Raw genomic sequence first — 14,077 nt, forward strand, 5'->3', positions numbered from 1 at the left:
AGTGTTGTGATGCGCATTTGATCATATCCACATGTTAATTTGCGCAATATAAATATTAAATTATTATTATTATTATTATTATTAACAAATGACACTGAGTTACGAAAGAAAAACTCATTTGTACAGTAAAAGGTTCTGAAGATTAATCTTCGTTTACATACATTTGAAAAAACACTTGTTGACAGCTGGAAAAGTTCCCATCCATCTCAAATCGCGTTTGTTCTACAGTGTGGTAGACCTCTTCCATTCAACTTAGTTATCGTTCATTAAGACGGTCGCATTGAAAACGGTTTCTCTCACTTACATCAGGTAGTTTGGTATTAAATGTATTTTCTTAGAATTCTAAATAATAACAAGAACTCTGTATTCGACAGTTGCCAAACAGTTCTGTTAATTACCTAAATAGTGCATTCTTATTAACGTAAAGTAAACAAAATCAGACGCAGCTAGCTAAATGTATGTCGTTTGAAAAAAGAAATAAAAACGTTTTCCGTAGGATGGAGAGCTTGTGTGTCTGAAACAGCACGCCCTCTGTCCTTTCTGTCCAGCGTTGAACTGCGCAAAAAATGTTATATTCATAGTTTCTCGTGAACAGTGCTGTTTTTTTTCATTTTATTTGAGAATACGGGCTCTATAATTTTGAATTTGCTCCGATGAACACATAATGAAGTATTTGTCAAGGCAATTAATGATTTACATACCTTGCTCCGCCTCGGAAACCAAATTCCCACGTAAGTCAAGAAACCTACAAAAATACACAAAAAAATTCAAATAAAAAGGCAAATTTTTTTGCATCTCTTCGTTTGCTAAGAAAGTGACTTCAGTTCCTTCTCCGCAAGGGATTGTAGTAAATAAACGCTGATTGGCTGGTTACTTTTGTCGTATAATTGGCTGTAATTTGCATGTTTAAATTTTTTGATCTTTGTATTACAAAACCAAGCATCGTTTGATCACTTTGTAAGTTGTCGAGGTAGCGGTGAAGTGAGTGGTCCAGCTAGGCATCATTAGCAATGGCTCACCTGTTACTCTTCGCGATTCTTAGCTTTATTCGGGTACAAGCTTCCGAAGGTTATGATAAACCTCAACGTACAGTCTAATGACTATTTTTGAAGCAGTTTTTATTTGAACAACTCTTATATCAGTAAGACAAGGTAATTCTTTAATGGTGTATCTGTAATTAACTTTAAGGCTCGAGTGTTCCGTTTTACAAGATGACGAAGACGCTCGAATCTTTTATTTGTTCGGATCGCTGCTGACTGACCGACTCATTTCCAAATTTGAAGCATCGAAAGCCGAATATATCTTTTTCAGCTGTCGTTAGCCGTTGTTATGGATACACCGTCCGTCCCTGATGAAAGGTCACGTCGACAACGCAGGATCACTTAGTTTGACGTCCTGGAGGAAACGCAGAAATACAGGTGGATTTGAGATTAAAATTGCCGTACTTCGAAGATGATTTCATGTCAATCATTCCGATAACCACATTAAATTTTCTCGGCTGTTGTACTTGTAGTCATGTCAAGCTTGCAAGTTCCCGGTGAAGGAGGAAATTACCCTGGTCGAAGCAGATCCTCGAGGTTAGTTGTCATGCAGCTTAATTTTTTTTTTGGACGAAAATCTCTGAAGTCTTGCAAGTAACTTAGCGTAATGCGTACTTTGAGAAAAAAGTTCTTAGCCTTAGGTTAAAGTAAACTTCGCTACAACAAATAAATATCAAAAGTCGTCCGTTAGTTTTGTGCAACAAGCAGTCGGCAGTTCCTATTTTGTTTATCTTTTCTGTCCGGGCCCGGCTCAAAGTGCGACATCTAGCTATACGAATGTACACACTTTTTTCTCTAGTAATCTTTCTTAAAGGACTATCTGAGATTTGCGGAAATTAAAGAATATAGGTGTTAGCTCAATTGGTAGAGCGCTGCACTAGTATCGCAGAGGTCAGTGGTTGGAGTCCCGTACAGGCCTGATTTTTTTCAGGTCTGATTTTCGCTATTGCATAAATAGCGCTATCTACTGCGAGGATCGTGCATCATACGTATCTAATACCGCAGTTCAAAATATATGAACTTCATATATTCATTGTATCTCATTTATCACTTTCACGGGTTTATTACGAATCAACTTAACGGCCTGCTCCCAGTTGACTTGTTAGCTCAATTGGTAGAACGCTGCACAAGTATCGCAGAGGTCAGTGGTTCGAGTCCCGTACAGGCCTGATTTTTTTCAGGTCTGATTTTCGCTATTGCATAAATAGCGCTATCTACTGCGAGGATCGTGCATCATACGTATAGGTAGACGTGATACCGCCCAAACTGGTTTGAAAATAAAATGTGTGTTGCAGCTACTAAACTTACTTTTACACGTAAAGCATATTATTTGAGCTCAAGTAATAGAGCACTTTTTCCGTGTTTATATAGCCTCATCTAAACACGAGGTTGGTTGGCGACAACGTCATTCCCAGGTTCCCCCTCCTGCAAACGATCGAACGTCCGTGACACCCAAAGTCATCGATGCTTAAGGTCCCTATTAACATTTCTAGGAACCGGCAAAATTATTGACATCGGTATGAAAAAATTATGCAACCAGTTAGTGTTAGAAATGAATTTTCATGATCTCGAACCATCAATTTTTAGTTAATTAAGATCAAAACTATTAGGATCGTCGTTAACAGCTCCAGAAAACGTTTTTGTGTTTGTTTTTGTTGATTATGTTTTCATAACATATTAATCTTTGTACAATGCGGAGTTTCCGAAAAACTAGCTTTCGCGCAAAAAATAATTTTAAATTGAGGCGATCTCCAAATCTTTCCGCACGAACCAATTTTCAGCCGCGATCTTGGTTGCCTTTGGTATCAACTTATTCAAGCAAATTGTGTGGACGTAGACCATTTGCAATACATTTGTGTTCTCTTTGTTTAAACAAGCCTTAAACCGCACCCACGACAACTCTACTGGTACAGTCCTACTCGGTAAAATTGTTGAAGCATTTCATGACGCTTAAGAACTGTAATATATAGATTTAGCAAAGCCTAAAAGCGGAGCTCCCAAGTTCGTAATATTAATGATAATCATATAAAAGATGTGCATTTGCCAAGACTCGCCTGAGACACCCCTCCCTTCGTTTTGATAGTCTTCCCTACCCTATCCGTGCAATCTGAAAGCACGTACATACCTACGTGCGTACGCTTGGTCAGTCACGTGACAACCAAACGAAAAGAGGTTGACCATATTCCATGGCGAAGCGCGCTTGGGAGCCCCGCTAGAAAACAAACCAACCATACGCGGTCAATCGATGAGGCTTTGTGAGGTTCAGATTTGTTTCACACGTTTAATTCCTGGAAGCAGACGATGATAAACTTTTTATAGAAAGGAAAAACAAAGAGGTGGACGAGATTTTTAAGGGCGGTTTTTGATTCGTTACCAAATGACCAGTACGAAAGGGTGTCGTGATTATTTAAAAAAACCGTTTAAATAAGGTCAGTTTTGAAGGAAAAATTTGTTTAATAAAGAGATATGCCGAAGTTCGAGGCCATGGAGCAAAAATCCCTCTTACTATTTGAATCCTCACTACGCTTTCTATTCAGTTTATTCTTCGGCCACCAAAAACATTCTCCTACTCGAAAAGTTTTGAACGATAAGAATGTATTTTTTTCGTTTTTCTCATCCCTCTCCTTTTTTTTTTTTTTTTTTTTGCTAGTGTATCGAATTTGTGTGTCTACGCGTTACTATGGGACTAATGACAAGGTTTCGGTCATTTTGGTGGGTGAAGGAGGTGCTCAGACAAAGGTTCACGATCTCCCAGGACCGTTTGACCGTGGCAGGCAAGTGTTAAACATATTTAATGAGCGTGCGGCACACACGTGCACTTGGTGATAGGGAAGATTCGGACGGCCTCATAAGCGGAAATTCATCACTTTTTCCAGGCTTATTAATTAACGTCGGAGCACAGTTCAGTTAAACTCGTATAGAAAGAGATAGTTTATTGGAACGATCTGGGAACTTGAAGTTAAAACGCAGCAAAATTGCTGAAATGCATAAAGTCTCTCTCAAACCCTTGGAAGCTTAAAGTTGGGACTTTTTTTCAGCAACTGATAAAAAGAAATTCAGAGGGCCAATTTACGCGAAAAAGTCAATTGAATGTATTAAAAATTGATAAATCTAAACCACCCGGCGGAATCTATTAGGTTAATATGCACAAAAAAGAAAGAAGAGTTCTGTCCGCCCTGTTGTAACAGGCGAGAGAATTCGGAAAACAACAGAGAAGGGATTAAAATCAATTGGAAAATGCGAGAGATCTGTTTTTGATAGTCACGTTCTACTACTGTTGCATTATGCCAGTTACAAACTTGTTTGATCTCCATTGAACAGCACCATGAAATTTACGATAACAGACCGAGATATTGGAAAACTTTCCGTTATCAAAATACGGCCTGTACAGACCAGAGATTATCAAGACTCTTGGTGGCTAAGCCAGGTAGAGTAATGTGAAACCAAGTTATATCCCGCTTAAATCTACACCTGTCCTGTTTTCTCCATCAACTAAAATAAGTCTGATACTTATAAATGTTGAAAGCAGAGCCCAATTTATCAGCGTTAAACTGCGTGCTTGTTGTATTTTCTCCCTCCCTCCCCCCCCCTCCTCCGGTAGAAATTTCTTCCTCTTTCTCCAGCTTTCCTCTGCCTAAAGATCTACAATAACAACTAAAAAGATTCCGAACGGAACACTCTGCGCTTGCTGGCTCAAAAAATGATTGTTTTCACTCGTGACTACATCGTCAACATCATTTTACTCAAAACTAATCCGAAGATAAAGAGGTGTTGATACTCCTCTTACAACTTACTTTGACTTTCTGTTTCTGCAGATATTTGTAATTACGTCTCGGAAAAGATACCAGTTCTTTTTCGACAAAGAAGTAAAATACCAATGGAATACTATCTCTCATGAGTATTACGGTACATAACTGTGTTGTAAGAGACCAAATTGTCAACAGAGAATTCTCTCTTGAAGGGCTTAGTCCTACAAACGCTTTACGCCGAAGTCCATGCCAGGAATATAAATTTCTCCAATGACTAGGTGTATTTTTACTCTTCCTAAACGTGATGCTCATCCATAGAATGGTACAGTAACCCCAACAATTTGTCCAGTTGCTGGAAACCATATATACACTCTGATGCTCAGCCAACATGCTATAAGGAGTTCGATCCTGGGAAAATCTTGGGTGGAAATTTTAAGAATTACCAAGGGAAACGGTAAAGTGTCTTTCCCTAGAACGCAAAAATTTGATTTTCTCAGAGATTAGGCACCATCCGAGACCTTCCCCTCCAAAATCATTACGTAACTGCGTCACCTCACGATCCCCTTTGTTAATCAGTTGGTATAATTAATAATAATGATTGTGACATTGATGATTAATAGTGACAGTAATGGTTTCATTTTGAGATCGCGTGATAGCTGAAGGCGTGCCGTCAATTTGCTGATATAATACATGGGTGTTTTCTTTCTTCTTCAGTAAACTGTAGGAAAGGTTTTAAAAAGGCATCAAATGGGAAATGTGTCGGTGAGTTCAGCTGATTATAGGATAATATTAGAAGAATAATTTCGAAATTGCATTTTTGAAAAAGCTGAGGAGTTGAAAATAATTAACTGCATAGTCTGGCTGTCAGTTATCTTCCCGCTCCTGTCCCTCGAAGGGCGCGGAGGCGAGAGAGTTTCCCATGTGACCCCTAAGGGATTGGAGCGAAGAGACTCCCTGACTACCCTCAGGGGATTGGGACGGAGAGTCGGCCAACTATCTGTTCAAACTATCAATAGTGCTTTTCATTCATGTTCTAACCCATTTCCCTCACTTTCACAAGACATCGACGAATGCAGTCTGGAGTCTGGTGGCTGTGCGGACAAAGTTGCCACGTGTCAAAATAACTTTGGCTCATACACATGTACATGTCCTCTAGGGTACAGGACAAACTATAAAAACCGCTGTGAAGGTAAGCCGAGAGATATTTATACAGCTGAAGTTCTCCGTAACAGATAGCCTCGAGGAACAACTCAGGGACCAGTCACTGTTTAACACGGGGGGAATGGGGGATTTATGTGGCGGAAGAGGGAGGATTTCGGTAGAGTGAAGATAAAATTACTTGATCCCTCTAAAAGGCTCTGTACTTTTCCTATGATTCGCACCTAATTAGCAGTTAATAATCCCTCTTTATACTCTGTCGGCGAAAACCGATTCTGCCCTTCGTATCTACCCCTGAAAAACATGAGACCCACCTCAAAATCCTCCAACACCCCCTGGTGAAAAGCAATGACTGGTTCCCTATCCATTTGTAAACAGGGTTGTACCTTTTTACAAATGTTAAGCAACATATCTCCACCTATTCAGCTTTTATTTAATATTTATTTCAGATGTGGATGAATGTCGATCAAACAATGGCGACTGTGATGAGGATTGTATAAACACTGATGGCTCATTTCATTGCGCATGTCGACGCAGTGGCCTTCGAGTCGTCGATGGTTACCGCTGTGCAGGTTGGTACACAAGGCATCTGGCAATGTCTCTGATATCACCATCCGAATTCTCCTTAACTTTCTCAATGCATTGCTATTGCCTCTGACGAGGAAAACCTTTTTATCAATCAAGAGCTTCTTTACTTGGTGATAATTTTCTTTATTCTTGTTAATGCAACCGCCTCCCAGTTAGCTCAATGGATAGAGCGCTGGGCTGTTGTGCGGGAGGTCGAGGGTTCGGTTCCTGGCCGGACAAACACTCAAGGTCTTAAAAATAACTGAGAAAAATATGCTACCTTTCTATAACATCAAGAAATGGTGAGATGTTCTAGTCTTCTCGGGTAGGGACGAATAAATGGAGGTCCCGTCTCCCGCAGCTTAGGGGTAGGAGACGTTAATTTCCCAAGCACGTGATTACAGTGTGATGAATGTCCTCCGCTGGGGTGGGATGAGGGCCGAAGGTTAGAAAACTGTCCTTCCCGCTTTCAATAAAGTAAAGTAAGGTAAAATAATTGATTCAAGGGTGATACTGTTAGGTAAATTAGAGGCCGATCACTCTTAAGGATCAAAGGGTTAATGGAAGGAAAAAAAAACCACTTAACAAATGATAAACACCACAGCGCGACACTAATGGGTTATGGATGGACGCGGGAGGTTGCTAAGCATGAAAGAAGCGTAAGAGTCGCGCGAGGCGATAGCGGAGAGCGACTCTAGCTTCTTGAGTGCTTTGCAACCTCCGCATGCATCCATAACTCAATAGTATACACTGTGGCGTTTACCATTTGTGTTATAACATAACATTGATACATTGTAGCAAAAGAGTTTTCTTCTATTTAACAAATCTTATGTGACCAGAAAAAACAAGCGTGCGCGGAAAACTAGTCTTTGCATATGCTCACGTCAGCAGCGTACACCCATGGGCAAATGGTGGACGCTGAATTGACCAATCAGAGTACGCGCTTTACTTTGGTTATTTTGTAATATTTATTCCTAGCTTTGTTACCAATTTGATCGAGAATTTGGTTTTTTTGCTAATTATCATCAACGTCATAATAATTGGTATCTTTAATGTCAGCGTCATCATTGTTACCCTTTCATCGTCATCATCATTATTATTGCAGCCCAAAGTAGAAACATCTCTTCTGGTCAAAATTAGATAGATATCAGCTCGAGTAGATTCCAGCTTTGTTTCCATAGAAAATAGTTTGTTTGTCTAAGATACCAAGCATAAATTCAACAAATTAGAATATCATTATCGTTATCACTCCCTAGATATTGACGAGTGTCAAGAAGGAAAGGACGACTGTGACAAGACGACAACTACGTGTAGCAATTACCCAGGTCATTTCCAGTGTAAATGTAAACCGGGATGCGAGTGGAAGGATCACTCATCTTGTAAACGTATGTGATATTTTCCAGAAAGCATCACAAGAAAATGGTGGGACAAAGAGGGAGGCTTCTCGTCCTTGATTTGACAATTTTACTTAAGTTATTTATAGATGTCTCTCTAACAAAAGTTTGTTATCGAAGGCGTCCGCACGAAGGTTGAAGTCGAACCGGATGTCAAAACCTTAAAAAAAATGAGGGATAACGAGGATATTGATTTGGGAAAACAGACATCCGTTGCTGTCTGAAACTAAAAACAGTTTGCTAAAATCAACGTATTTCAGTCAATGTCGTATTTGTATCTTTCTGTCTCCTCGTTCTCTGCCGGAAACAAGTATTTTCGAAGCATCATAACATTATTCACGGCATTTACAATATTTTCACAGTGTGTTAAGAGTTGTTCCTTTGTTTTGCTGTCTACTGTTTGACACACCTTAATCGTCAGAATATCGTCTCCTTCCCCCTCCCCCCTCCCCTGCGTCATTCCTCCAGTCCTTCGGCTTTATCATCAATTCGTGGTTTTCCTTCGGTGGATTCATTGGTTTGTATCTCAATTTCATCAACCTTTTTTTATGCATTCAGTCCTTCAGGCAAAGCATGCTTCCACTTCAGCGCCGACAGACACTCTCATGGTCAATTTCATCCTGCAAGATGCACAAAAAAGACAAAAATGCAAAAAAGATGCGAAAGATGCAAAAAGGAGAAAAAGGACAAAATAAATGAGGACACCTGCAAAGTTGTCTGCAATCATGGTTATGTTCTCCACCAGCCAGCTGCTGAGATCACAACTTGCGGCAAAGATGGGCTCTGGGTTTCTGGTCTAACATATTGCATAGGGAGGTCTGTGTTAAAACGTAAACTTCAACACTGAAGACGAAAATCTACTCAATATCACTGATAACGTTGATGAAAATATCTTGCTGAACTTAAATAGGAAGACCATGTCCATTATTAAAAGACATACCAAATGGATCTGTGCAAGCCGGCTTCAAACTATACCTTGATGCCTCCACTAGTTATGGAGGTCGTTGCAATTACTGGTGTAATTCTGGGTACGATCTGAAGGGAGTCAGCTACAGAAACTGTCAGGCGGATGGTACATGGAGTGGAACTGAACCGATCTGTGAAAAAAGCCATCCGAGTAAGTTATATCAACATCACTTACATTAAGTAGGGACTTTCTTCTCATGTGGTCACTATGTCCATTTCAATGGCTATTCCGAGCTTCCTCACGGTCCGGAAATATTTTCCCCGTCTGAGCTTTAGATTCTTATAGCTTCGCTATGAAGGTACCTTACCGTCCCCTCTACCTCTGCTTCTGTGTTATGAAGCAACATGGAGGGAACACCATTATCTGCAGTAGGAGAGGAGCGCGAATAAATGAGGCTAGGAGGGTTCTGAGCGCAGCCTGAAGAATCCACCACTTCTCTAAATGGCCAGAAGGTGATTTAAGCAATATGAGAGCAATACTCCTGCTAAAATATGTGACACTAATACATCTGGTAGTTATGATTTGGAGATAATATTAATTAACCTCTCTTTGGATAAAGGACACGATGTTTTTTTTTCTGCTCACTTCTTCATAAAAACTTTGCATCGTAATGAAAGAAATATTTCATGAGATATGTATGAAAAATTAATCCACAGGGTCCCCCCAAATCACTAAACTTGAGCCGGAAGACGTTGCTTCAGCCAGTGCAGGTGGGAACGTGGCGTTGAAATGTTTCTCTGACGGAGAACCAACGCCTTCTGTTTACTGTTTACTGGGAGTATTTATCTAATAGTAAAGGTAAGTAGCTGAGAACTATTGGTATCCATCCATGAGCCTCCTTGAAAAACAGCGTCTTTCCTAACCTTAGGAAGGTCTAGTTTTTCACATGGTTTTGCCGTAACAAAATGAACAAGGACGACGTGTTTTGCGCAAATCTGCCTACGAAGCGTCACGTTCTTAAATTCATATTTCTCAGCAATACGCCTTCCTTTTGTCGTATATATCCTAGCATTATATCTTTCATTTGATGTTTTTTGGAATAAGACTCCTTGTAGGCAATTGGTGGTGTAGATGGATCCATGACAAATAAAGATTGGTACAAAGACCTGTTGTCTTCAACATGTGTGTTTGATGATAAATTTTCTTTGCTCGCAAATTTTCTCCAATGAGTTTTGTTGTTATAGATAGATGCTTTTATATCATGAATCTCTTGCAAATTCAGGTCACATAAATTTTTTCCCCATTACAAAGGTAAGACAATGATGATAGATATTTCCTTATCCCATACAACTGACTAATAGTGAAGATGGCAACTGTACACCGTAGGTTCCAAAACTCAAGTGCCAATCAAAAACAAGGTAATCCCATAGGAACACAGCTGACCATCACCAATGCAGACTCATCAGATAGCGGAAGCTACTCGTGCATGTCGGCTAACACACACGGTCAAGTAACACGTGCTGTTCAACTAACTGTTACAAAATCATCTTTTAGGAGAGAAACGACACGAAAGAACGGTAAGGTTAAGCAAGCTTAACGGGTAATATGCATTAGAAACAGATTCCTCATCTGAAATGAGGCTTTGGCTTACCTCTATAGATCTAGATACCATTTAAGTTTTACTTACTACATTTAACTGAAAGAGTTACTCCAAGCTCTTTCACTTAATTCCTGAAACAACGAATGCTATAGCAGAAATTGTTTCTTTTATCAGTGCTCTTATTCTAATAATTTAGGTGCCCAAGTACCCTAACACGTTGCTTAATTTAAAAAAATTCCTCGATCCTTCCCATCACTGTGAGGATAAAAAGCCCTCAAAATTGAACTGAACAAGATTCAGTGATGAAGAGCGTTAAATTGATATTCCGTAGTTTTTTATTCAATATCTTGATTTCATTAACATGTCTTTGATAGTATTAGCACTGATCTACTATAAAGTTAAATGTCGTCTTGGTAAAAATGATATGTTTTTTTACATATTCAGAGATGGTAAAAACTGGCCTGTTTCCAAGGGCTGTAGGTAAGATGTGATGCCGCTCCAGTCACCGAGAAGCTACTCAAGTGTACCACTCGAGAAGATTTATTTAGCTACGTTTATTCTTTAAAGAAGTTGGCTGTAGCAAAATGGATTTAGCTCCTTTCAGCTCACTGAGAAAATTATCGAACTGATGGAATCAAATAAATTGTTTTGTTGAGCCATTTACGTAACTCCGAGGTGTAAGGTGTAAGTGGAAATCCCTAGGCTACAGATAATAACAGATAATATAGAAGAAAGAGTCCATACGGTGTTAGTTGGAATATGGAATTATCCAAACTAAGTCCACCGAAAATTGATGAGCACAGCACATATTTGGTTTTATTTATATCTCAGAGGCTAGAGGTTTCACTCGAGTTATTTCATTTCAGTTACAGGATTTGTTTAATGATTTATCGATGTTGCAAGATTTTTCGTTGATATTCACCACTGTTATGTATCCTTCCTCATCTTTTTTTGATAGATCAGTGCCCCGCAGGTAAATTTAGTTCGAATGGGTTGGGTTCCCTCTGTCGAGTCTGCCCAAAAATACTTACCAGGACCAACCGGGAGAGACTGCGTGTAAAAACTGTGAGCATGGGGCCAAGACTTTGCAATTAGCTGCGACGTCCGCAGTGGCATGTGGCGGTAAGAGAGAATTAAACTCAACCAGGTCCTATGTACTCGTGATTAGAAAGGCGCCTATAAATGAAATGAATGCGAACAGTAAATTTGTATTTATCTTTTCAGTTTCTCCGTTGATAACAAGCGTAAACTCCAGTGTAAACACGAGCAGTATAGAGGCTGTGCTCGACTGCTACGCGCACGAATCACCAACGCCACTTATTGATTGGAATTTTCTGGAGGACGTCCCAAGTGAGTCATACCCATTGCTTTTGTCATTCAGGAATTTTACCATTAGTTTATTTACCATGTTGTTATTAGAAAGCATCAATAACACATGCGTTAGTCTTTTTCCTTGCGAGCTTTATTTCAAAAAGAGTCAGTAGCACAAAGTTCAAATAAGGCAACGATCCTTACAGGTGAGAAACAAATCAGGCTTCTACGAGATTCAAACCTATGCCTCCTCGTTCCTCCCCGTAAACACTTTGTGATATGAGTTTTATATGGATATCTTCTACCATTTCTTTTTCTTTTCTCTTTTATCATAATTTTTTCATAGGCATATTGGCCATCATTGTCATCACCATTATTATTGAAATAATTTCAAACAAGTTTTTCGCCACCTACGCGACTAGTTTTTATTCGCACGTTCTTTTGTCACTTCGAATCTTTGTTCATTCCTTGACTGTTCGCAAAAAAGATACGATGACCATTCTTACCATTTTTAGGTGACTTCCTTAGCATTCCAAAGCTCGTGCAGTTGGTGAACAGCAAAGGAAAACCGAATGGTACTCGCATAGTTATAAGGAAAGTCACAAAACACAACACATGTCGGTACGAGTGTACAGCGGTCAACCAGTTTGGCCAGGACAAGGAAATCCTTGAATTGAAAGTGCAGTTATGGTGATGTAAGTTTCAATGGCTCTAGATCTGTCTCTCCATTTCGAGATAACCTTTGCTCGTATTCGATCACGTACTTGTGTAGCAGCGTTAGTATTTAAGCTAAAATTGTGTGATATATAATCTTAGCGCCAAGTTTTACCTCATGATACACATGCCATCGGGCAATACACCTTTTTTCAGGAGCTACCGTCTATGTGTAAGTCATCCGGGGCTAAACGAGGTTTAAGCGGATCTCTAATCGGTAATCTCGCGCCATTCATAATTTTTCAACTTTTGATTCACCTTTCCATTTAAATCAAATGTATTGACCTCGCAGTTAGATAATCCAGTTAATGCAAACTAAGCCTACTCAAATTCAATGACTTTTGTTTCAATATTTTAAATACCCTTTCAGATTCGCCATTGCTGGGAGATTTGAAGATGCCAGACTAAGTTCTTTTTGATGCCAGCATATTTGGATAGTTGTGTAACTTCTCTTGAGTAAAAATTTAAAATAAAATAGAGAAACGTTTTCATCTTAAGCCGTTTGATATTTTCAAGTGAAATCTGATCAAAGACTTCTCCTGTACATTGGTGACATGTCTATTTAATGATATCTATATATATAAGATAGTACGCGCAATCTCATTGGTCGATTGGTGTAAAGACTTCTTCAGGCGTTTAATTCTCGGACTTCTAAGTATACAATATCACGAATTGAATTGAACTTAGAAATTATCTGAGAAACCTCGGCGAACTTCGCTAAACACGTACGTCCAAAAACTTTCTCTTTCGTGCGAACTTCGCGCTCAACTAAAACTACCTCGTACAAAAAAGGATATTAACACAAAACATTAATATTCTAGAATACATGATATTTCTAAAAGCATAGTTATTTCTCAATAGTGCGTGCACGTGCTATGCGTACTACGATAACACAATAGACGCTACAACAGGTGTGTTCAGATGAGAACATGTTGACACGGATGTTACGTCACTCTTTCTATTAAATTTAGGTGAAGACACACACTTTCTAGAGATTGATCAAATCGACTTTATTCAAATCATATATCATACCACTATTTAAAGAATACCCTTGTCGTCGATGAATAGCTTGTTCCAAAAGAAACTCATTAATTTGAATCGAAAACTGACAACGCCAAAGTCTTGTAACAATTGATTCACCACATGAAAATCCGACGAGTTTGCTGAACTCATAGTTGCAGGAAAACTTTGAACGTTGAAAGTTATTGCAATGAGCGAGATCACGAAATGGATCAAATTTGCGAGAAAAATCACGAAAACCGTCAATTTCGAAAATACGAACACGTAGAAGGGATATCGATGCTTTAAAGTATTCAGCTTTGTATGATTAAGCATCACTACGGCTAAAACTGTCAGGGAATATTTCAGAGTAAACCCGATTAGAATCGCCACGGTAAGAAAAGTTTTGGGAGATGCTACTATTAGCATAACGTCTCTAGAGAGAGCAATAATGAGAAAAAGAACTAATGTAAAAAATGAGGGAACGCATCTCAACCGGTTGAAGATTGCCTTGAGGCCGAGGAACTCTGGAATCCGTGATAACGAGACAATGACGATGACGACGAGAATGGCCTGAGTGGTGAGCCAAAGGATTTCAAGTTCTTCCGAGTACAGGAAAGCTGCATTTCTTTCACAAA

At 39.3% G+C, this 14,077-nt stretch overlaps 1 protein-coding gene and 1 pseudogene across 2 annotated transcripts in view; one reads left to right on the top strand and one right to left on the bottom strand.

The window, feature by feature from the left end:
• Positions 1-981: 981 nt before the first annotated feature.
• On the top strand, positions 982-12,937 carry LOC111327732 (uncharacterized; annotated as a pseudogene). Its single transcript, XR_002694558.2, has 17 exons — positions 982-1,086; positions 3,691-3,814; positions 4,362-4,467; positions 4,856-4,946; positions 5,504-5,551; positions 5,850-5,978; positions 6,397-6,519; positions 7,771-7,899; positions 8,475-8,724; positions 8,823-9,025; positions 9,532-9,673; positions 10,202-10,392; positions 10,860-10,895; positions 11,374-11,537; positions 11,640-11,765; positions 12,242-12,421; positions 12,811-12,937. The product of XR_002694558.2 is annotated as an uncharacterized LOC111327732 (transcript).
• Positions 12,938-13,435: 498 nt separating this feature from the next.
• The window catches only part of LOC111326945 (uncharacterized), a 2,028-nt gene continuing 1,386 nt past the window's right edge, over positions 13,436-14,077 (bottom strand). The window contains exon 2 of the mRNA XM_022931032.2: positions 13,436-14,077. This exon is cut by the window's right edge and continues 234 nt beyond it. Within this exon, the coding sequence (XP_022786767.2) occupies positions 13,479-14,077 (599 nt within the window). The 3' untranslated portion in view covers positions 13,436-13,478.

Source organism: Stylophora pistillata, chromosome 9, assembly GCF_964205215.1.
Source record: "Stylophora pistillata chromosome 9, jaStyPist1.2, whole genome shotgun sequence".
NCBI lineage: Eukaryota > Metazoa > Cnidaria > Anthozoa > Scleractinia > Pocilloporidae > Stylophora > Stylophora pistillata.